Raw genomic sequence first — 24,024 nt, 5'->3', positions numbered from 1 at the left:
CTGGCCGCCGGTGGAGACTCTGAGGGCTTGGCAGGTGCTGGAGAAGGACGTTTGGGGTGGGCACCAGATCCTCCACCCCGACCTCAGAGCAATCTTCCAGTACCAGGCCCAGTGCTGTCGATCTCTGCTCTGACGTGGCCACTGAAGCACTTTGCAAAGGGGGCATCGTCATCACCGGAATGCCCCATGATCCCCAATACGGCCATCCTCTCGCAGAGACCAGGGCGATGGACTGAACTGGGCCTCCACGCCACAGGAACCACTTTCCGGCGACAAGGGAGGAGCCGTTGATGCCTGGGTCTGCTTGCTGGTCGTGGCTACCGGTGAGCGCTGACCAGGTGTAAGTGACCAGTGATTATACCGGGGAGAATGGTCCAGGTGCCGGGGAGATCAGCATCGGGGGAACGGTGCCAAGAAGACCAGTAACATGAGGGGGAGCAGTCCCATGGTGCCAGTGACTAAGACCAACATCTAGACACAGATCGGCAAGAGGGCGAACAGTGTCGGTCATAATATGGGGAGCCTCAACCCCGCACTGGGGAATAACGTCTTGGCGACTGGGGGAAGAGTCTGGGCGATCAGCAGAGCACCTGCAACCTGCCACAGGATTGCTTGTCTGGAGACCTACGGCGCTCCCCTGACCCTGGTGGGGTCTTAATGGCTGGCTTGCTCTCTCGGGGAGCCTTAGCCTGGTCCTGTGGCACCAGAGACGTTATAGGAGCAGGTGGAGACCTGTGCTCTCTCTCTGTGCCTGGGCTTGGGATGACAATGGTGCAGGCAGGATGGTGGGTCCCATACCGCCCACCAGAGTCAGTGACAGACCTTTAAGAGCGCTAAGAGTCCCAGCCACGGAGGCACACTTGTGCTGCTCCAGAGAAGGCTGGCGGACAGGCACGGTCCCTTTACCGGATGACCATTGGGCCTTCTTGCTCGGTGCTGGTGAGCGCTTCTTTGCCTCCTTCTTCGGGACCGGCGCCGAGAGGAGTCGGGCGCTGGTGGCACACTGCACATAGAGGCCAAAGTACTCGGTGCAGCCTGCGTAGAGGGCTCAGAAGCCGGGTGGCAAGAAGACTCCATCAGGAGGGCCCTGAGGTGAATGACCCTCTCCTTCTGGGTGTGAGGCAACTCTCCTTGATGTGTAATTCCCCCAAGCACTTAAGGCAGCTGTCGTGGGGGCACAGGTGACTAGTAACTGCTGATAGTAAAGGGGCACAATTTAAAGGTTATGGTGGTACTGCATTGCCCCATACATGGTGCTTGCAGCATGGCCCAAATTTAGCCCTAACAGACCTTACAGGGACACTGAAACTGACTATACACAAATACAATAAATATTCAATACATAAAATAAACAAACTGAAAAAAAGTAGAGGAGACTCTTCCCCCACCCCCCACACCACCCACACACCCTAATCTCTTTTGGTTTTCGTAATCTTACTTGTTAGCTTGTCACTATAGTAGGTACAAAGTTTTCATACAGAAACGTGATTTTTAAGTTGACATTGTGCCTTTAGCCGTGATCCTACATTTCTGCCCATCTGGGGAGGAATGCAGAACTCCTAGACCTGTAGGGAATTCCAGACTGACTGTCACAGGCCTGGTGTAAAGCAGAACTTGGATGGTGGCCATCTTAATAAAAAATGTAAGCACTTTTGCAACCCTGCTTTCAGGAAATATTACTCTACAGCCAATCTTAGCTCTTTCAAATATACTGGAAATTTGACAAATCATTATCGATCAAGCAGTCTGTGCTCCAGAAAGGCTGCAAGAGAAAGTATGTTTCCAGAATCAATGCAAGTGGTCTGGTCCATACACAAGCAGGGGACACAAAAGTAATTTATTCCTGTCTCTCCCTATTTGGGAAATTGTGTTCTCCCTCAGATACAAAAACACCTAAAAAGAGCATCTGGTGGAAAAATGTCTGCAGAGATACTCCCTGCTGTTAGTAGTAGGAGGAATCTGTTTATCTGGAATCTGGTTTATTTTTAAGTTGGACCAATTACTACATATTTGTACCCCTATAACAGATGCTTTGACAAGGGCAAAATAAAGCTGACAGGCATTCATGGAACACCACCCAGGACTGGAAAATTATTCTTTAGAGCTCCTGAGATCAAACAAGACACTGGGAGGTTCTAGTGAGCTCAGGCCTGAAGGAACTCTCATGTTCAGTCTATCCTCCTGTTAATTGGAAGGGCCAGCTAGATGCAAAAGGGAACTCAGGTGCATGGAACTGTTCCATGTACCATAAGGAAACTCAATGGCTCTGTCATACACAGAACAGAAGAGTGCATCAAACCATAGTTAAACATTATAGGGCCTGTATTTCTTCAAAGTGGTGGGCTGAGTCTATAATGCGGTTGAGGACCCATACCTTAAAAGGCTCAAAGTCAGCAACACACTTGAACTATATAGAAAGATGTAGCCTGCTGTTAACCAGGAATACCCCGTTAACTCCTACGTTTTTGACTTGTAATAAAAGGAATATTTCATTTGCAGAAAAAGTAAAAATAAATTGAATAATGAGGCAGCTGTTAACATACAATTAAATGCAGCACTGTAGTGCATTATTAGTAATCCACAAAATAAATGCATATTTACCCACCTTTTCTGACCCTGCATCCAGCATTCAGTAATATAAACTGTGCAACTCAGGATTTATTGTGAAGATGGCAGTTTAAGAAGATGAACAACAGATGCTGCTTAGTTTACTAAGATTTTTTTTTGTTTTGCTTTATTTTTAATACATAATTTGGTTAGAGAATTCATATTACATAGGGTTAATTTAATGGCTATTTAAAATATATATATTTAAAATTGAGGGTGTTCAGTTATATATAAATGGATCCAAAAATCTGTCATACTTGTTTCTAATAACAGGAACACCGAAATATAGGAATTGCCAAATTATGAGACTGGATCAGACTAGCGGTCAACCTAGTCCAGTATTCTGTCATCAACAGGAACCAGCACCAGATGCTTCAGAACAAGGTTCAAGAAACCCTGCAGTAGTCAGCTATAGTCTAAGGTGCCCCAGGGAAAGTTTACTCCTATTCCCCAATAGCAGAGGTTAGTTTATGCCCTACAGCATGTTAAGGGTTTATATCCTTTCCAAAATTCCTCAGGGTATTTCTTTTACCGTATAATTACTATTATCATAGAATATCAGGGTTGGAAGGGACCTCAGGAGGTCTTGGATATTCTTACTATCCATAAATGTCTAATCGTTTTTGGACTCCTTCTCAGCTTCTGGCCTCAGTGAGATTGCAGTGAGTTCCACGTGCTAGTTTTGAATTGTGTGAAAATATAATTCCGTTTACAAGATTTGAATTTGCCTTTCGATTTAATTTAATATCCCCTTGTTCCCACAGTATGAGACAGGGTCAACAGAAGTTCCTAATCTATCTTCTCTGTATCAGTAATGGTTTTCTACACATTTATCGGTCCTCTCTCATTCATCTCAGCTAGGATTTTCAAAGGAGCCTAGGAAAGTTAGACACTGAAATCCCACTGAAGTTCAATGGGAGTTGGGCACCTAACTCCTGGGGCTCTTCTGAAAATCCTAGCACGTCTCTCTGGTAAACATGCCAATCTTTTCAATATCTTTACATATGACAGCTTATCGCCTCAACTCCCTTGGCCCGCGCCGCTTCCAGCAGCTCCCATTGGCCTGGAGCAGCGAACTGTGGCCAGTGGGAGGCGCAATCTGCCGGACCTGCGGACGGGGCAGGTAAACAAACCGGCCCAGCGTGCATGGGGCCTTCCCTACACAAGTGGCGACCCCAGTTTGAGAAACACTGCTTTAAAGTCTCATCTCTAATATTTTAATAAATACTTTGTGCTACTATAGCACATTCTTACAAAATTTCACAGACAAGTTCATGATCACATGCCCTTCCTAGCTAAGAATTATCCCCATTTTACAGATAGGGAAACTAAGGCAGAGAGAAATTGAGTGACTTGCATAAAGGAAGTCTGTGGCAAAATAATAATATTTAGGTCTTATAAAGAGAAGCCAGTGTTTTAACCATAAGACCATCCTCATCCTCCTTTGAATTTCATATCAACACACAACAAACATTTGGAGGATGCACTGGAATTTAAAGTGCTCACCAGCTACTAGTAGGCTGGCCCAGATCATATGAGAAGTTTGGTTTTCTTTCATGAAATATGAGTCTGATTCTGCACTCACGCAATAGTTTGAACTCAGGCTGGGCCTTATTTAAAGTAAAATACCTGTTTCCTACCCTTATGGCTTTAAAGGAAACCTATGCATTGCTAAAAGCACATTAGGGATTTCCGTCTAGCTTAGGCCAAGAAACTTCTCTCCCACAGAAATCCACCATCCTGCATGGGTTTTGCAACCCCCAAACACGCCTCCCATGGCTAGCCCCTGGCCCTGCTGCTCCCTCCCCCAGACGCCCATCCAGGCCAGCCACATGGCTCCTTCCTTGCCCCTCCCCTGCACCAGACTCTCAGCCCTGTCCTATGCTGCCTCCCCCCTCCTCCCATGATCATCCCCAGTGTCCCCCAAGGCCCCCATTCCTCCCTGCTTCCCTTCCTCCCTCCCCTGAGCCCTCCCATTTTGCCCCGTCACTGCAAGAAAGAAGCTCCTCTGCTTCTCGGATAGGCAGTGGCAGGCACATGGACTCCAGCAAGCTCAGGCAGACAGGCTACTCTGGTCTAGGCATGTACCAAGCACAGCTGGTGGGCAGGATAGAACAGGGACAGCTTCCCCCCTCTGGAATGCCTCCCCCCAGGCGTCTGGAGAGGGGCATGTGACCATTCAGGCCCCTCCCTAGTGTTGCCCTTGCATGGGGGTCACTCACAGGCATAGACCTGCCACAAACTGAGCAGGGCTTAAACCCGGAGACTCGGGGCATGCCCCACTTGGGGGGAAGTCCCAGCTGGGACCTTAACTGTCAGCTAACTATGCACTTAACAACTACTTAACACTAACCAACAAAGGCCCAAAGGTAAGAAGTCCAATGGAAGAAACTGCTTGCTCTGGACAAGGAAGAGAGGCACTCTGACTGACCACCAAGGCCCTTAAGAAGGAACTGAGAGGGCGTGGGCCGGCAGCACCTGATATACCACGGCATGAGCACAGCACTCTAGAGCAGGGATGGGCAAACTTTTTGGCCTAAGGGCCGCATCGTGTTTTGTAAATTGTATGGAGAGCCAGTTAGGGGAGGGGGTCATGGACCGGCCCCACCTCTTACCTGCCCCCCATTCCCTGACAGCCCCTCTGGGACCCCTGCCCCATCCACACACCCCTGCTTCCTGTCCCCAGGCCCCTGCCGCCCCATCCAACCCCTCCTCCCATTCCTGATGGCCCCCCCCGGGACCCCTGCCCCATCCAACCACCCCATCTCCCTGTCCCCTGACTGCCCCCGGAACCCCTGCCCCCGACTGCCCCCTTCTGCCCCATCAACCTCCCCTCCTTCCTGACTGTCCCCCAGGACTCCTGTCCCATCCAACCTCCTCATTCCCTGACGGCCCCTCTGGGACCCCTGCCCCATCCACACACCCCCGCTCCCTGTCCCCTGACTGTCCCCGGGCCCCTGCCGCTCCATCCAATCCCTCCTCTCATTCCTGATGGCCCCCCCAGGATCTCTGCCCCGTCCAACCACCCCTTCTCCCTGTCCCCAACCGACCCCGGAACCCCTGCCCCTGACTGCCCCCTTCCGCCCCATCCAACCCCCCCTCCTTCCTGACTGCCCCCCGGGACCCCTGCCCCATTCAACTCCCTGTTCCCCCCCCGACCACCACGACCCCTATCCACACCCTGCCCCCTGCCCTCTATCCAACTCCCCACCTGCTCCCTGCCCCCTTACCGCGCTGCCTGGAGCACCGGTGGCTGGTGGCGCTACAGCCATGCTGCCCGGCTGGAGCCAGGCCACGCTGCCACTGCCGCCACCACCACGCAGCACAGAGACCGGGTCAGCCCTGCCGCCCAGAGCATTGTGCTGCTGGCGGAATGAGCGAGCTGAGGCTGCGGTGAGGAGGGACAGTGGGGGAGGGGCCGGGGGCTAGCCTCCCAGGCCAGGAGTTCGGGGGCCGGGCAGGACGGTCCCATGGGCCACATGTGGCCTGCAGGCCATAGTTTGCCCACCCCTGCTCTAGAGGGAGCTACAGCCAGCCCTAAGGGTACCACTAAGGCAAAAAGCTCCAACGGCCGTGCATATGGGCGCATGCACACCTAGAATGGAATCGACATGAGCAAGCACTCGAAGAAGAAACATGCCTTATCGTGACAGACTCAAAGAGCTCAATCTACTTAGCTTAACAAAGAGAAACTTAAGGGGTGACTTGATTACAGTTCGTAAGTATCTACAAAGGGAACAAATATTCAATAATGGGCTCTTCAAACTAGCAGAGAAAGGTGTAACACGATCTAATGGCTGGAAGTTGAAACTAGATAAATTCAGATTGGAAATAAGGTGTAAATTTTTGACAGTGAGGGACATTAACCATCGGAACAATTTACCAAGCGTTATGGTGGGTTCTCCATCACTGACAAATTTTAAATCAAACTCGGATGTTTTTCTAAAAGTTCTGCTCTAGAAATTATTTGGGGGAAGTTCTATGGCCTCTGTTATACAGAAGGTCAGACTAGATGATCAGAATCATCCCTTCTGGCCTTGGAATCCATGTATAAACCACATCCATTGGCTCCCTTCTTTCTTCCAGCTTGGCCAGACAATAGGTGCTTTCACACCATAGACAAGAATGTTAAGGGAGACATTAAATAGATAATGGGGGAGGGGAGAGACATTTGCTTCATTGTTGATGCAAAGAGCCTAGATACATCCAAACAACACAGGGGAACTTGCTTATGCTCTTTGAGACTATTCACATATGGCTGTGTGTAAGCACTAAAGGGATTTTAATCTTTTTGGGTTAGGTGAAAAATAGGCTGAGCTGTGATTTAAGCCCTTCCTTCTACTGTGCCACTACAATGGCACCCAAGAACTGCTCCAACATCTGAGGATTTGCAGAATTCCTGCAGGACTGGATCCTCAAGCCAGTCAAAGAATAGCAAATTCTCAGCAAGCTCACAGCAATCAGCCTGCCCAGTTTCCTCTCCTACCAGCCAGTATGCTACACACTCTCCTTCCAGATGCCTTCTGGCAGCCACTACAGCATGTCCCAGATATAGATCTCCTCCAGATCAGGACCCAGTTAATGGCTTCTACCCAACTGCCTCTTCAAACCTATCCTCTTTCCCTTCTCCCAGTAGCCTTGCCTCACCCTGTTATTTATTTCTCTGTGCTTGTCTGTCTCTTCCTCTCTACTCCTCTCTCACCCACTTCTCCACCTCTGCCTAGCCTTGCCCCTCCCTACTCTGCTTTTGCAGCCCTGCAGTTCTCAGAACTCTTTCCCCCCCCCACTCACAGCCAGGCATCCTCCTGCTTCCGGATGCTCTTCCCCTCCTTACCTGGCTGTTTGCGCTGCTCCCAAACCAAGCTCCTGCTCCCACTACCCCACCCAATAGCCTAGCCCACCTCCAGTTGTATCTCCTTCACTTCTGAATTAGAAATAGCACCAGTGAAAATAAAGACACAAGAAATGCATTTGGTGGAGAGAAAGTCCAAAGATTCTGACTGTACAGGAAAAAGGAAGGGCCTGGGGACTTGGCGAGAGTATTAACTGAAATAATAATACTGCATCTTTTCATACTGCATCGTGTCTGAAGCACCTTAGAAGCCTAGAGAATGTGAATAGGTTAGTAAGAGCTGGTTTACTCCATTCTGAGATTGTAATGTAACATAAATCTTTCCATGGACAATACTTGCCTATCTCACAGGCTTTAGTCTGTCCTATACAAATCACTCAATATTTTATAGACTGGTCAAAAGCTCTCTCTAAGGTCACTTTGTACTAGGTGAAAATAGCCCATCTGAATCCCCATGAAAATGAAAAGAGGGGGGGGAAACTGGATTAAAATTAAAATACATATTTGACTTGAGAGAACATAAATTTTAGAAAAATATGCTAAAGGACCCTTAAATTCAATGTTTAACAATTGATTTAGAATAACCCCAGATTGCTATGCCAAGGAACTGCATAACTAAAGTTATACAAATTCTCACAGTATAATACAATAGAATGAGCAAAGCATTAACTCAGAATTGTTTTAGTTTTGTTAGTTTAAAATGCTAAACCTTACTAGAGATGGTCCTGAAGTAGAATACCTGATCCAAATCCTATCATACTCTGGGTACGTTCAAATCTGAATTTGAACATCACATCATGGGCTCATCTCTAATAGAAACACTCTGGGTGAAATCCTGGCCACAGCGAAGTCAGTGGGGTCAGGATTTCACTCTCTATGTTACATTTCATTTTAGTACCTGCGTTTTCTGCGTGCTTCCAGTACGATGTACATAATGTGTCTATATAGGCAAAACTCCTGCACTCCCACATTATGTAGGTATGTCATAGAAATGTCCCATAATGTGTCTTTAAAGGCAAAACTAGAAATGTCTCTACTTCCTTCTGTCTCTGCTGGATATTTCTTTTCAAAGGATGCTCCTGCCATTCTGTGATAATATTTTATAAACAAATGCACTGTCAGTATTTATCATTTGTACATTATGAAAAATAAAAGCCAAGGAACTCAGGGGAGAAAAATATTTTAACCAACTTACCTCGTAAAAGAGCCCTTCGGGGAACTGCTGAAAGCACTGGGCACACACAAAACACTGTTCATGGTACAGTTCACCATTGCTGTTAACAATCTTCTCAGCAGGTGCAAAGCCCCCTTTGCAGCGCTCACATATGGCATTTGCAAGAGCATTTGCCATATTACTGTAACAAAAAACAAACCAAAAAGAGATTGTTGATCTTCTCTAAAATGAGGGGATAAAGAAAAAGGAAACACTCAGTTCCACTGATTTTATTTCATTTCTCTTTTGAAAAGCCAACTGTCCCAATCAAACTCCCACTGAAGTCATGGAAATCTTTCCACTGACTATAATGGGAGTTGCAGCAGTCCCTTAATGAGGAAAAAGTTGTGAGATGTTTCCTTTTTTTTTTTTTTTTTGTCAAAGCAGCACCCTATTCTAAGAACTTTTGGTCAAAATGTATATTCAAGCTTGTATGAGGGAAAAAAACAAGTTATATTTTCATTCAATCAAGCACTGCAAAAGAAAGAAAAGGAAATAAACAATTGCAATGATTATGGAAGACAAGAGCCAATTTCATCAGTAATTAAAGATGTTTCCCCATCTGAGATCAAAGCAAGAATATTGTTCTGAAAGTGAATATCAATTCAAAACCAATTCAAAAGATCTGAGTCATCAATAAAAAGGATAGAGCATATTTAACATAACTGCTACGGCAGAAAAAATCAAGAGGTAAGGAATGGTAAATGGTAAAAAGTGTTCTTTAGATTTTTCGATTTTGCAAAATGACCTGAAGCTACATGGAATTTGAATCAGAGATTAGGAAAACTTCCAAAGAACAATGCCTGGGGTGTGCTTCTTAAAGGCATGTAGTAATAACATTATAATGCAATATTTGCAAATATCAGAGGGACTAAACTCTATCTTTAAGGACAAATCCTCATCTGCAATAAATCAAAACAGCTCCTTTACAATCAAATGAGGAACTGCTCTAAAATTTCAAAGTCCATGCTTGATTTTTCACACTGCAAGTAGTTTTCTTGCTTAAATTTAAATTCACAAAACTTAAGTCTTTGAGACTAAGTTTTCTATTGAATACTTATCTGTAACATGGAGAATGCACAGGACAACTCTTAAGTTTCACAACATCTGACAAATGTTAGCAGAACATGTTCTAGAGTGCATACAAGAACAATTTCAGGTATTTGAATTTGCTGGTAATCTGATTTGATCCAAACATTTAATCAGAAGTTTATAAAACAATCTCTGCTTTATTCTTCAAAAATAAAGAGATTTTATTGTTCAGAAAAGAATCATGCTGTATCTATAGATATAAAAGGCTCAATCCCACACGAGGTGCTGAGTGCCTGTGACTCCCATTGATTTCAGTAGGAGTTGGAGGATGCTCAGCACCTTGTGCAGGAACAATCTCATACAAAGCACTAGCAAGAATATATTTTATTAAATAGTTGAAAGCTGGTCTATTCCTTATCCTGTTGTACCACAAAAAAGGCTAACCCCTGGTTAAAGGAACACTTGACTGGTTATTATTAATCTGCTGCTTTTTTCTATTCTACAGCACTTTACAGAAAAAAGTGTCTTCCAGAGAGATACCTGAGCAAAATGAGCAAAATCCCTGACAAAGAGTATCAGACCAAGAACATTTTATTCCACAGGGGTTTCAGTCAAACACATACAAAAAGAAATGTTAAGCGCAAACAGTTGTGTTTAAGCTCTAAAGCTAACTGCCTTTCTCCACAATCTATTTCCATCAAAACCATTGTGCTTTATGAAAGACAACTGAATCGCTTCATTTGTCATACCCAATAACAGAATAAACTGGATGTGACGTGAATATTGATCACAATATAAATTGTGACCTTTCTTTAGAGCTCAACAGCTCTTGAATACTAAGAATGATAAACGAAGACTATAGCTTAGAATTTCAACTGTCAGCATTTGTCAGATATGAAATAATCTAGGCAACCGTATAAAATAAAGAACCTTTGAAAATTATAGCTTCTAGCAAAACAAAGCCTTATAACCCTCCTTTCTCCCAAAAATGCACAAATATTTCTTCACTTTCCTTTGAGAAATATGTATTACTATAGCACTACTGATGAATGTAGAATGGTTTTCTATTGTTACCAAAGGGACAGTTTACACATTCCCCCATAATTTACAGAACCTAATATCAGAAGTCTGACAGAGCACATAGTCTATTCAACAAATCCAATCTAATACATGTAACTGAAATAAAACCTACTGAAATTAAAGTCTGGTTTTGTTTATAGCAACCGTTGCAAGTTTTAGAAGAAATCAAAACTATAAATTTATCCTAGGAATAGTAAGCTTTACGTTAGGGTGTGATTCAAAACACATTCTATATGAAATTTCATTGGAAAAAAAAACAACTGCAGATTTTAAAATGATTTTACCACAGTAACATCCCAACCTGAAAAAGTGAACTTACAATCTTGCATAAAAGTCACAAAATTCTTTGTATACTTTTATGTCACTGTGCCTACGTTGTAATTTTGACACTGCTTTCTCGCCTTCATTTCCATTGGTATTATGGACATCATGAATACCACTGTGTGGAACTTCTTCATTCTCTGGAATCATATAGGAGTGAGCTCTGCTTTGGAATTCCATATTTTCCATAATTGGAAATTCAATTAATTTAATCCTTATTAAAAAAAAATCAACTGCTATTGTGCAAAGAAGCTGCAGACAAGAAAGTTGGGAGCCACAATATGCAGGACTTCCCCTTGTTCCCAGCAAAGTGATTTACTTCCACAGTTTCACATCAGTTAGCTAGGCTTGCTGAGCCCTCTGCTAGAGTTTCAAGTTAAAAGTTTACCAGTAGAGGAGTTAGAATGACATGCTGTGATTTGCTAAGATGCATTGGAACACATTCCATTACAAGGTTGTAATACAAACTTGGGCAGTACATACAGTCTTCACTATCTGTTGCTGATAATAAGAATTCCATTCAGACACAGAAGAGCTATTTATGATAAGCATATATGACTCAACATATTCACTGTCAAACTCATTAATAGTTACTATTTACTGGGGGAAATGGTTCCAATAATACTGTATCATGAACACACCAAGAAAAGTATTCTATATCATTAGATACAGATTGCTTTAAAGTTCCGTTAGCCCAGATTGTAAAATTAATCTTTTACAATGTGTGCTCCTTATGTATCTTCTCAGTCAAATGTGCTGAGTTTATTGATAAACATTTTTCTTTCTGCCAGCATTGCAAAGAAGATATAGCTACAAGTGGATAGGTTATTTTCTATTTTGTCTCACACATCATTAGCTGAACTGCCAAATAAGTTCTAGAGTAGCAGCCGTGTTAGTCCGTATCCGCAAAAAAAACAGGAGTACTTGTGGCACCTTAAAGACTAACAAATTCTAGTTGCTGATGTATAATCTTGATTTTAAGTTACCAGGTTGTGTTTACAGCACTGCACTGACAGATAAATCCCATATAGATCTGAAAGCTGAATGAATTTAATATGGCTATTAGGGAAGGGGGGGGCAGCAGATTATAAGGATGTCAACTGTCCTATCATCACAATGATGATGACTTCTGAAGCTGACTATATACCATTTCACAGAATCATAGAATATCAGGGTTGGATGGGACCTCAGGAGGTCATCTAGTCCAACCCGCTAGCTTTTCCTCTCTCTGCTTCTCAAATTGTCCCAGGAAAGTCTGTTCATATGGGTTTTATTATACAGTAATTATTTTAATGCAACATTCAATTTGATATGAGTCCCCGCACTCCAACTGCAGATTTCTTAGTAGGAGAAGTTGTTCTATCCCAGGAGATTAAGTACCTTTACTCTTTCTGGAAAGAAAAAAAGTCTGGATTTGCAGACAATAGTTATACTCCTTTGTCACATTTTAGTCAGCTATGATAGGCCCAGCCTCTGACAGCTTAGGACTTCAAACCAAAATGGATTTTTGAAAGTTCTTTCAAGTAACTGACACCTCACGTTCAACTCAGTTTTAGTAGCAACTGATTACAAAAATGAATAGTAAACCATATGTATTTTGCCTTTTCTGCAAGAGGTTTCGGTATCCAGAGAATTTGCTTGTTAGAGGGAAGTCTGAGAAAGTGAGGAAGGAGAATAGGGGGAAGGAAGTGTGAACAAATATACAGTTTAGGAACAGCAAGCAACACAGGGGTCTTACAAAAAGCCCCTGACAAAAATCAAGGGATTTCCATTCAAATCTTTCATTTTTAATAAATGCCAGTGTCTTTGAAAAGAAAAGGAAGAATCCATTCCAAAGGACCTGTTTGCATTACAATTTTAAAACAAATTTGAAAGTGTTTTCTGGCATGGTTGGCTCTAAACATGATTTGAATCCACACACAATATGATTAAAAAGTCTGTCACCCTTGGCAGAGGCCTAGCCTAGCATACGGTACCCCGTTCAGCAGGTCACGCTATTTTGCAGCTTTGCATAGAACACTCTCTTAGCACATGGTTAGGTAGCATGTGAGGTTCAGATGCACAAACATAGCTGTGATATCAGAAAAGATGCTGTGTGGACACAAACTGAATCATGTCACTTGTACATGGTTAAGCTGACTGTGCATCTAACCAATCACAAAAATCACACTTAAAAATGTAGTGTGGACAGGGCTATTGTCCCACCAACCTTAAACTTTGTTTACTGATATTTGACAAGCAAACATTTTTTTCCTCCCTTTTTTCATTGTAACTTTGAAGTAGAATATGTGGCATGTGTATGAGAGGAGATAAAATTTGTAATTGTTTCTTTGGAGCTGGTGTGATATAAAAGGATACTTAAAAACATGTTTTAGAGTCATGGTACCTTGGTTCAACTAACAGTGCTGCTATCACAGTAATAGTCATGTGTTCAGTATCCCTCCTGCCCTGATCCTGGTGCTCAGTGCTAGTATCGCAGGCTGCGTCCATATTAGAATACGATGTACCCGCTGACAGCAATGCTGTGTCTGTCACAGTGAACTTTCTAGCACAGACAGGGCTGAGGCTGTAGCACTATGTCCTGACGCCCCTGGTCAGAGGATAGATTCAGAACATTGTGCTGGAAAAATTGGGAGCCCTGACTACATAGCACTTTTACTGCTCCTGCGGAATCTCTATCGTTGGAGATTTTTAACAGCAGGTTAGACAAACACCTCTCTGGGATGGTCTAGACAAACACCTCTCATGGATAGTTCTGCCATGAGTGCTGTGGACTGGACAAGATGACCTCTCGAGGTCCCTTCCAATCCTACGATTCTATAATTCTACTGCTGCACCAGTGACGAACAACAGGCACTGTAGGTATAGCAGTGGAGATGTAGCCACTGTGATATTCCTTGTCCTCTTCCATATTAGCTCTATTGGAAATGCAGGATCAAAACGAATACAGTACTATAGTAATATCGCAACAGCAGTTTACATAGAGAGGTGATTTGGTTCTCACTTGGGGCTCTTTTCTTAGTTTAAGTTTTATATTTTAGATTGGTGGAGTTAAACAGCACAAATGCAACCTCCTTTAAAAAAAATGTTCCCCTAAAACCTTAAAAAAACCAAAACCTGTTTGAATTTGAAACTCCCTCTCTACATGTAAAGTGCTGCTGCACTCTACCCTAGTATCACTATTCTTTTATTAATCTTCTCCCATATCCTATGAGCGCTCTTCTCAGGGTGGAATTGACTTCCCAATGATACCTTAGTTGACCCAAAAAAGGTCAATGTAAACTCAAAAATAGATACATATGTCCAATGTTTGTGCTGGTAGTCAGCTAGTGTAGCACCTTCTGTTTAAATGATTTAAATGTTGCTCCAATTCAGAGAAATTTATTTAGGAGTTTTGATAGATGTATTAATTACTATTTTGTAAAAACACAAGATACTTTTTTGTATTCTAGATGCTTTTACAGTTCCTGTCCTCTTCATTCAATGACAGAGTGCTGTTTTGGCATTTAAAAACTGAGTGTTTGATGGTTGTCAGAGCTCTAGCCCCAGAGCTGCAGTCTAATCATGTCAATTCATCCAGCTGCTGCAGGATGAACTAAGGAGTTCAACAGGAGCACTAAGTCAACATGTCGAAAATCCAAATGAAACTATAAAGTTACCACACATGTTTGATGGCCAATTTTTTAGTCTTAATATCTCAGTAAGTCATTATTTTTAAAGCAGCAAAAAAAAAAAAAAAAAATGACAGGCTGTTGTGGATCAATCACTTGCCAGAACAGTTTATGAACTAGTTTTTGTGTTTTAAAAGCCCTCAAATCATCTTAAATGGGCAAAACCTCTTGGGCCAGATTCTGTTCTTACATATACCAGTGTCACTCCATTTCAATGCCACTCCCCTATACATCTATGCTCTCATTTCCCTGCTCCCCCTGCTGATGCCTAAGCTTTTCCCAATCTTTTTACCTTACTGTTTCCTTCATCCCTTTCCCCAGTCTTAGATTTGTGATCTTCTAATTTGCTCCACTCAGCACCCAAAACAATCTCCCTGTCCTCTTCCACCCAAGCCTCCTCTTCTTGCAAGTCCTTCTTCAAAAATACCACTTCCTAAAGGGGAGGCGGAGGGCACGAATATCAACTCTTTACCCATTCTCTTCAGTTGTCCTCTGTATTCTTATTTGTCTTTTCTTGTTTAGATAGCTAGCAGTGCCGAGCATCCTCTAGGTTGCTCTCAGGAGACTGCCATAAATTGAGGACCCCAGGGGCTCCTCTAATTTATGCTGTGGCCCTTTTCAGCTCCTGCAGCAGTCTAGAATCCCAAGAGAGCAAAGGTGGCTTTCTCGCCTTTTGAGCTGTGCCAAGAGGCGCAGTACAGAATCTCAACCTGCCTCTTCTTATCTGTGGTGTAAAACACTGGGCAAACTTCTGATGCCACAGAAATGTTTTGTAATAATAATGAAAGTGCATCCTGAGTTGCATATCAAAAGTTTTCATGGCATGTTGGCCATGTGGCTCCGGTTCTCCTCATTAGGAGTGGTATCAGCTACAAAAAGTTGTGTTTACCTCAAGATCTGAGTCCACAAAGGCTGTTTTAATCTTGTTGGCTGGTTTTAGAGCCAGATTCCTTAAAGTGACATGACTACAAATGTTAAATAAATACAAGGAGCCTGATTCTGAACTTCTACCAGTTTACACTGCTATGAGTCAGAAGTGACACTGGTTACAATGGAAAGAGACTGATATAAGTAAAAATCTTACTTGGAAATTTGGCCCCAAAAGATTTTGACCATTTACAAGGATTTTTGTGCTTTTAAAACACAAACGCTAGGCAAGGGATTAATCCACAACAGATGAGGCACCTGCATTCGATATGGCACGAGATAGGACTCCAATCGAGGGATTCTAGGATGAACCTTCTGAAAAATCAGATTCATAATGAGGACACAGATACAACCCCAACTGTAATGTCACATAAGGTGGATGATACCATATAAGTTGTTTTAATTAACAGAAGCTGTAACGTTTGCTACTAAGTCAATTCTACAGTACATGAAGAATTATTTAAAACTGTCTTTTGTCTAGTGAGTATTAAAACCAGGCTGAATATTTTGGGTATCTGTCTTAGATCAAAGGGGGGGACTTTTATAGAGAAAGTTCAGCAGGACTTGCTGCTCGTAGAACATTTTACTTCATTCCACAAATAGATGTGCAGAACAGTCACAGCTCCAAACTAGGTGCTTGGCAATAACAGCTGCCATTGGTGACTTAATTGCACTACAGTGAAATAATGTTGTCTGCCTCATCTGAAAGGCTGCTGTGTCACTGCTGACCTGCTGAAAGCAAAGCAGCTACATTCCCTGTACAAGGTCAAGTTATTGCAGAGCAGGATAAAAACTCACAGCACAATCCTCCCCCTCCATAACCGCGACACATAAAAGGATGATTTAATTTTAAATAAATTAATCAGCAGCCTTTGTGCAACGGAACACACATAAATATACAGTCAGTAGTTAGAAAAAAGTCATTCAATTTCCACTTGCTATTAAATATACATGGCTTTCCAGGACCCTGCATAAAATTCTACACTGACTTTTTTTAAAGTGCTGAATTGGATTCTCCTCCTCATCATTAAACTTAAAATTTAATATTGTCTTAAGTGACCAGAATATTAGTTTTTGTAATTGTTGGGCAAGTGATCCCTAAATCAAATGGTTCTTACAAATTAATTTGAAGAAAGGAGCAATTCTTCTTTTTCTAGTTTTTTAATTGTAAATGATGGATGGGATTTTCAAAAGTCCTCAACACTGGCCTAACTCTGCTCCCATTTAAGATGATGAGAAAATACCCACTGACTTCAACATGATCAGAATTAGGTCAAAGTTGAGTGTTTCCGAAAACTATAGTGATGTTTTTCACACAGAATTATCTACAGGGTAGATGACAGACAGCCTTTATAACATAATTCGGTATAACCTTATGCCAGTGTAAACAAATGTGCTTGGTATCTGCTACTACAGAGAATTCATTTTCCATTTCTTTACTGGAAAGTGAATATTACAGGAATTTGATAAGAGGCATCTTCCCACAAGGATCTTTATAGATCATAATAATCAGTGAATGTAATCTTAAACTAGAATTTGTGGGAGAGAAGAGATTTCAACAATACTTTTTTTTAAGATGTTTCAGAAAGTGGTGTATTTTCTTTTGCTGATGAAAAAAGTTTTCTAGCGAATCCCTGCTTTGTGTGAAATATATAGAACATGGATAATTTTTCTCTTTACACCCTTCTTTAAGTTACCTTCGATTACATTTCTTTTCCTCCCACCACTGTCCCCCATCCAGCTATTCCTGAATACCTTTACGCCAACACTCCAAAAATATACCACAACATATCAGAAGTACTTTAACACCTTTGCAGTGAGACATTGCATGAAATAGCTTATCCATAAAATAGGCACCCTACACTTACTGGGCTGTGCTGCAAGAACTCATGCTATATTCAACTCTTGAATGTTAGTAAATTTTTAAGCAGTTATATATACACTAGTGCTTTTTATAGAAAAACATTAGAATCCATTTAGAATTTAATTTTACAGTGTGAACTATAAAAAGTGTCAGGTACTGGACACCTATTGCTAGACACGTACGTCTTATTGACTCAGAGAAGAAGCGAGGTCCTACATTGACTGGATAGCATTTTCTCTTTGCGTGTGTCTGTTTGTAACAACATTTGAGCACCACATCTGATCAAAACCAAAATTTCAGGAAACGCTCAAGGCAATAATAGGCAGATCCCTATTGATTTTGGGTAAAAGTGGAAACCTGGAAGCAGGAAATGGGAAACATATAGGGTAAGTCTACAATTAAAAACCCGGGACTGGCCAATGCCAGCTGATTTGGGCTCGCAGGGCTTGGGCTAAGGGGCTGTTTAACTGAGGTGTAGATATTCTGGCTCATGCTAGAGCCTGCCAGGTGAGCCCCAGAGCTGAGGCTGCAGCCCGAGCCTGAGCATCTCCACAACAATTAAACAGCTCCATAGCCTGAGTCAGCCGACACAGGCCAGCTGTGGGTGTCTAACTGCAGTGTAGACATAGCCATAGAGCTCCCTTCATCTAATTAGCAGACTCAGCAGCTTCAGCCAGGCCTGTTATATGTTTACACAGCAAATAAAAACTCACGGCTGGCCGCCCATGCCAGCCAACTCAGGCTCATGGGGCTCAGGCTGTGGGGCTGTTTCACAGCTGTGTAGACATCCAAGCGTGGCTGGAGGTGCCCAAGCTCCCACCTCGGTGGGTCCTAGAGCCTGGACTCCAGCCCGAGCCGCATGAACCCAAGTTAGCTGACATGGACCAGCGGTAGGTGTCTAGTTGCATGTAAACATACCCTAATTGTCTATAGATTAAAGAACTGGTTCATGTCAGCCATTAAAACTTTCCAGCCCAATTCCTCCCATCTCAGTTCTGCCCATCCTCCCAAGATGAGCTCTATACTCAAAAGCTCGAATGCCTGTCCTCTCCCTCACCAACAGAAGTTGGTCCAATAAAAGATATTACTACCTTGTCTCTCAAATATCCTGGAATTGACATGGCTACAACTACATTGCACACATCCTCCCAGGAGTTTAACATGTTGACATCATGAATGACTTATCTCCCAGACAGAAAAAAAAAATGTAAGAATTGGAGGGCATGGGGGAAGACAGGCACACACAGAGCCTCTGGCATGGGGTGTGGGGGGGAAATGAGAGCCTCGAATGAGAAGAGTGGAGAAGTCGAGGGGCAAGCAGGCCCTGACATGATGGAAGGGGCGGGAGGATTCCAGTGAGTCCCTGAAACAGAGGGGAATGGGAGTGTGTCACACAGGGAGAGATGCAAGGAGCCCCTCATGTGTGCAATGAGCTCCGCCTGCAGAAGCTACAAAGCATTTGACCCCACCAGTAAATTCTATTTTGATCATCATTTCTTGTAACTATAAACACAAATCTGCAATATTGATCTTTATATTTTCTATGAAACTTCGTGTCCTAGTGAACTTTGGTAATGCTGGGTTACAGTACTTCCCTTTGAAAATAGCAGTTTCCTTTCCCAATACCAGGTATTTAATAAATATAATCTATCATTACATATTGTCACAGATGCTGTTCTAAACAATAAGCATGTACATTTAAAGGAGAAATTATATTAAATGTTAGTCCTGCATTAGCCATCTTCTTACAGTAGCTACAACTGATGTTTTTATAAGCTGAATGCCATGACCTGAACAAAAAGAACAGGAGTACTTCCAGCAGCTATAATTAATATTTTGACTAAACTGAACACCCGGCCTTCCATGAAAGCCTTCTTGTATGTCCATGTAGTTCCTTATATGGTTGGGATAACTGTCAACACCAGACGTTCTGGCTCTAAACTACATTCTTATTATAGCAATGACTCCACTGGAGACTCCGCACTGAAGGACTGACCTTCAGCTGCGGTGGTGGAGGAGAGCGTTTATTTCTTTACTGAGTCACATGTCAGTCTTATATAAATCTCTTCTTAAGTAGACAAAGATATTAGCATTGATAGGAGAATCTATTTTATTTCACCTTTCACCTTACTGTAAAGCTTTTCTTGTCTAAAATATTCTATAACTTCTGTTAGTAACTTTAGAAGTCTGTTAAGTTTTTAGCTGTTTGAACTAAACAAGCTGTGTTGGGGAGAGAAGGAAGATCTGCTTTCTTCATCAAGCTCATCTATTGACACAACACTGTTTTTTCCTCCCATAAAGATTAAGTCACATCCCTTAACCACTTTGGTTTTAAACATTGCATTTTATTTCTCAAATATTCATCACTGCATTATCAAGTTCCAACATCAGAAAGGAGAGAATGGAAAATAGCTAAACAACCCGTATTTCGCTTCCCCGTTAAATATTCTGGTTAACACATTCTAACAGCCAGCAACAGAGTAAGTATTCATTGTAATTGTACTTGGACCATGAGACAAATGTCTGCTTTCAGAGATTTTAAGATCCAAAACAGACCATTACGATCATCTAGTCTGATCTCTTCCATAACACAGGTCAAAACCCCTCACTTTACACTGTGTATTTAGGGCTTACTCCCTCAGAAACAAGTATGTGAATTTCAGTACCACCAACTGTAAAATAAGAGATGCCAAACACTTTCTAAACCCAGGGCTATGGGTTTACAGTTGGTTTTTTTTAGACTTTTCTAAAGTGACAGGCACCAGGGTATGTCCCCATTGTCTAATGTTAAATGAGTAGAGTATGAATGAACAATTGAAATACATACTCGAGAACAATAGGGACAGATTGAGTGAGGAAAGATGAGGAAGGAAAGATGAAGAAAGTGGTTACAATTTGAGAGTTATTTTAAATAAAGAATTCAGTTTAATCCTAATGACTGCTTCGCATACTTCAGTCAAAATTCATCACAACTAACATGGCAATTTACTTAGCTGTCCCAAGGCGACAATGCTAGCATTTGCTATTTAAAAAAGCAAACTTAGTCCAGCATAATGTGCACACACTTCCTTGTGAACTGAATGTATGCTGTTAGAGGTTAGTACAGAGCCCACTAAAACATTGATTTTGCTACTGGTTTAATAATCAAAGTCTTCAAAAGGAGAAACATACATAAACATTTCTCATTGAAAAGGCCTAAATAAAGTAAAGTCAACAGCAGGAAAATACAAACACTGTTTACTAGAACAAAAGCAAACAGGCCAGCTCAGGTAATCTGATTCTTATCTACAGCATGGATGATAACAGTTTTCAATAGCTGCTTAGGCCAGGAAACATGGAGTAACCAGATTTACTAAACAAACTTTCTGCCAAGGACATTATCAATCATTAAGAGTGTGACATGCACAGGTTTAATATACAGAAATACAAAAGGACATTTCACACTTTCTTCACCTTCATTCATTCTTTTTTTGGTACAAAAGCCTTTTGAATCTTTTATAAAAGCATAGTTGGAAAAAACAGGGGGGGAGGGACAATTGTAGCAGGGTTGGATATAGATGGAAAAAGTTGAACAGTTTAACAATCTGGAGATTTAAGGTATAGCAAAGGGCAAGCAACAAAGCTCTAGGGAATGCACACTTAAAAAAAATAGTTCAAACAGGTTTATTTTAGAAACAAATTGCCAATACAGACATTTTTGTTACAGTGTGCAAAACTCTTCCGTTTTGGTTCAGAGGTTTATGATAATTTTTATTTTATGTATTCATTTTATGTTTCAACTTCTGTCTGTATGAGTTCACAGCCTGTGATTTTTGCTGTGGTGTCAGGTTCCTTCCAAAACAAAAACCTCAGCCAAAATGACCAAGCTTTGCCTAGCTGATACCTAAAAGCAGAAACAGGAACAGCCTTGCAGAAAGAACTGCAAACCTTTTGGCAAAAGTGGGCAGTTCCTCTCCTCATTAATAAACCCCAAAACATTATGAAAAGCTCTCTAATGAAATTATTGGTTCACGCAAGTACTTTAAAGAAAAATCTAACTGCTACTAAGTTGACTGCTCTGAATATAAAAAACAAGGAATTTGAATTCCTAAGTCCCACAACTCATGAATTCTTATGGAAGAGACCAAGCGAAATGAAGGGGCCTCAAAAAACCATGTGCACTAAGACATCAGATGGCATGCATGACCATTCAGAGTATTATTTAGGTTTGGGACGTACACTAAAATATTATCACTATCTGGCATCCCCAACTCAGTTTATGGTACTCAAGAGAACACTGCGTGGGCTAGATTCACATTTTAAAACACAACTTATTAATTACAGGGACAGAAAAATCATGAACCCAGACCTCCTCTACTAAAAGACTGGGGTTCACCGTTCTTTCCTGCTGTCTGTGAATCAGTCGGTTTTAACCAAGACTAAGTTTTATCTCTGCTACAGAGCATCCCTATGTGGAAAATAATCATTTTATGGCAAATATTGTATTTAAAATCTAGTTTAAAATACTCACACATACATTAAAAATGAAAAGGTATTAGATTAAATGTTATTTATAGAATGTTTTTGATGCAGGTGTTATTTGTTAAACACACTAAGTCTGCATATCAAAAACAGGTTTTAAAATAAGATCTATTTATGAAATGTAACCAACTATCACTGAAAGAAAGAATTCTCACTCCTCTATCTATTTGTCGATATCTACTATAACCATTGTATTTACCACCATTTTATAAAACCACCAGACAATATTTTATGCCTGGATCATTACAGTTATTTAAGAGGAATGATTGCTCAATTTTCACCTACACAAGTACTGTTTATCACCACCTAGTCATTTGGACTCAAAGGATATTGTCTGATGGTGATTCAATCAAAAGAAATTGTTTAGGAATGATTATGCCACATAAAAAAAGAAGGAGGGTGAGGACGAGAGAGGGTGTTCTCATCATGAGTTACTTTTCATTGCTTAGGGTTAAAGTAAGCTGTGTTCCTCTAATCCTTTGGAAGTGTCAAACTCTCTGGAAGTTGCCATAAGAAGTGTCAATATTTCCTCTAATGGTGAGCAGACATTGATGAACCCTCTCTTCACTTAAAACCTCAACAGTCCAAAATGTTTTTGATTCATGGCCAAAGTTTTCTGGTCCAAAATACAGATTGATCTGGCAGTATTTCTAGTCATAGCCGTGTACAAAATGTTGGACTCTAAACTTATTTCAATATTTTTATTATTGAATATTTACTGTGTAAAACCTCGATATCTGTACTTCTGCTTTGGTACTGATTGCTGTTGACACTGGTATTGAGCCTCTGCTGATATTTGCACCTTAAAGAAGCTGAAGAAACGATGTATTAACATTCTTTTAAGTTTTGTGAGACTATTGTGAAATGTTACACATTAATATTCAACAGCCAAAGTTTAGGAATTCTGCAAATTTGCTTCCTCGGCTCTCAGTATCCTGCAGAGTTCAGAAGCTCTGCAGGGTCCCTATTGCCTCATCTCACTCCTCCAAGTCAGCTCCTCACTGTTTCTCCTATGAGCACTAATAGGTCTGCAGGCAGGCAAAGTCCATAGGCATCTTATGAGATCTAACTAGGGGTCTGTCTGATGAGAGCTTTTTAGATTTTACATTGGGGATGCTTGGCACCCTGCATAACCTTTAAATGCTATGGGGCACTGAGAAATGGATGGCCCAGGACACGGCTGAACTGCTTTACAAACTAGGGCTCCAATTCAGCAAAGCATTTAAACACATGCTTAACTTTAATCATATGCTTACATCCCAAGTTCCTTAAGTATGTGCTTAACTGGAGTCTAAAGCAATTTGTCTGTAAAACGGCTTAGTACTTCAGTGCACGAAATTAAGAGTTGGCGTTCACCAGGCGAATACAAAACTGATCCAGTAGTTTTCAACTGTCAATGTCTCTCAATACGGAGAAAACTTTATAAGATATCTTCTGTGACAAGAGAATAGAGTGACTAACTACTCGAATAACTGATGAAAACTAAATGAAGAAAGTTCGTTCCTATTTGTTGTGATTACTGAAATTGACAAACTATCAGCCATTCCACAAGTTCTTAAAATTTTAACTTTAATTTTACTTAGTAGTGACCTAAAAGAGTTAGTAAGACACTTAGCTCAATTATTTTTTCAAGTGTAATCATTAAACACTAACTGAACAATTGTTTTAATCAATTTTCTTCCAGTTTTTCCAAAATATTCTACCGAATTGTGAAAGTAAATCATAAGAATTTTTCAGGCCAAACAAAGTTAGGAAGGTCAGGGTGGAGGAGGGGAATGTGAAAATAGGACTTATAAAGCTGCCGTTGAATGGCTCCGAATGATTAGTCACAGATGTATGCTTACTATTTCCTTAGCATCCTGTTTGCTGGAGAAAGTAGGGGAGAAAAAATTTACCAGATAGCTAGAATTTTTGTAATATCACTTAAAAAAGTATT

At 41.6% G+C, this 24,024-nt stretch overlaps 1 protein-coding gene across 4 annotated transcripts in view; it reads right to left on the bottom strand.

The window, feature by feature from the left end:
• Nucleotides 1-24,024, bottom strand: part of LIMS1 (LIM zinc finger domain containing 1) — a 138,665-nt gene that overhangs the window by 49,355 nt on the left and 65,286 nt on the right. For 2 of the 4 annotated variants that reach the window (XM_045006911.1, XM_045006904.1), the window contains exon 2: nt 8,655-8,814. In XM_045006911.1, coding sequence (XP_044862846.1) covers nt 8,655-8,814 — 160 coding nt within the window. Of the gene's footprint in view, nt 1-8,654; nt 8,815-11,103; nt 11,406-24,024 lie in introns of those variants that run through there. The other 2 variants (XM_045006893.1, XM_045006896.1) reach the window with 2 other exon arrangements.

The sequence above is a fragment of the Mauremys mutica genome, chromosome 1 (assembly GCF_020497125.1).
Source record: "Mauremys mutica isolate MM-2020 ecotype Southern chromosome 1, ASM2049712v1, whole genome shotgun sequence".
Lineage (NCBI taxonomy): Eukaryota > Metazoa > Chordata > Testudines > Geoemydidae > Mauremys > Mauremys mutica.
Note: the sequence above shows the minus strand (reverse complement) of the source record. Positions and strands in the feature narration are given on the sequence as shown.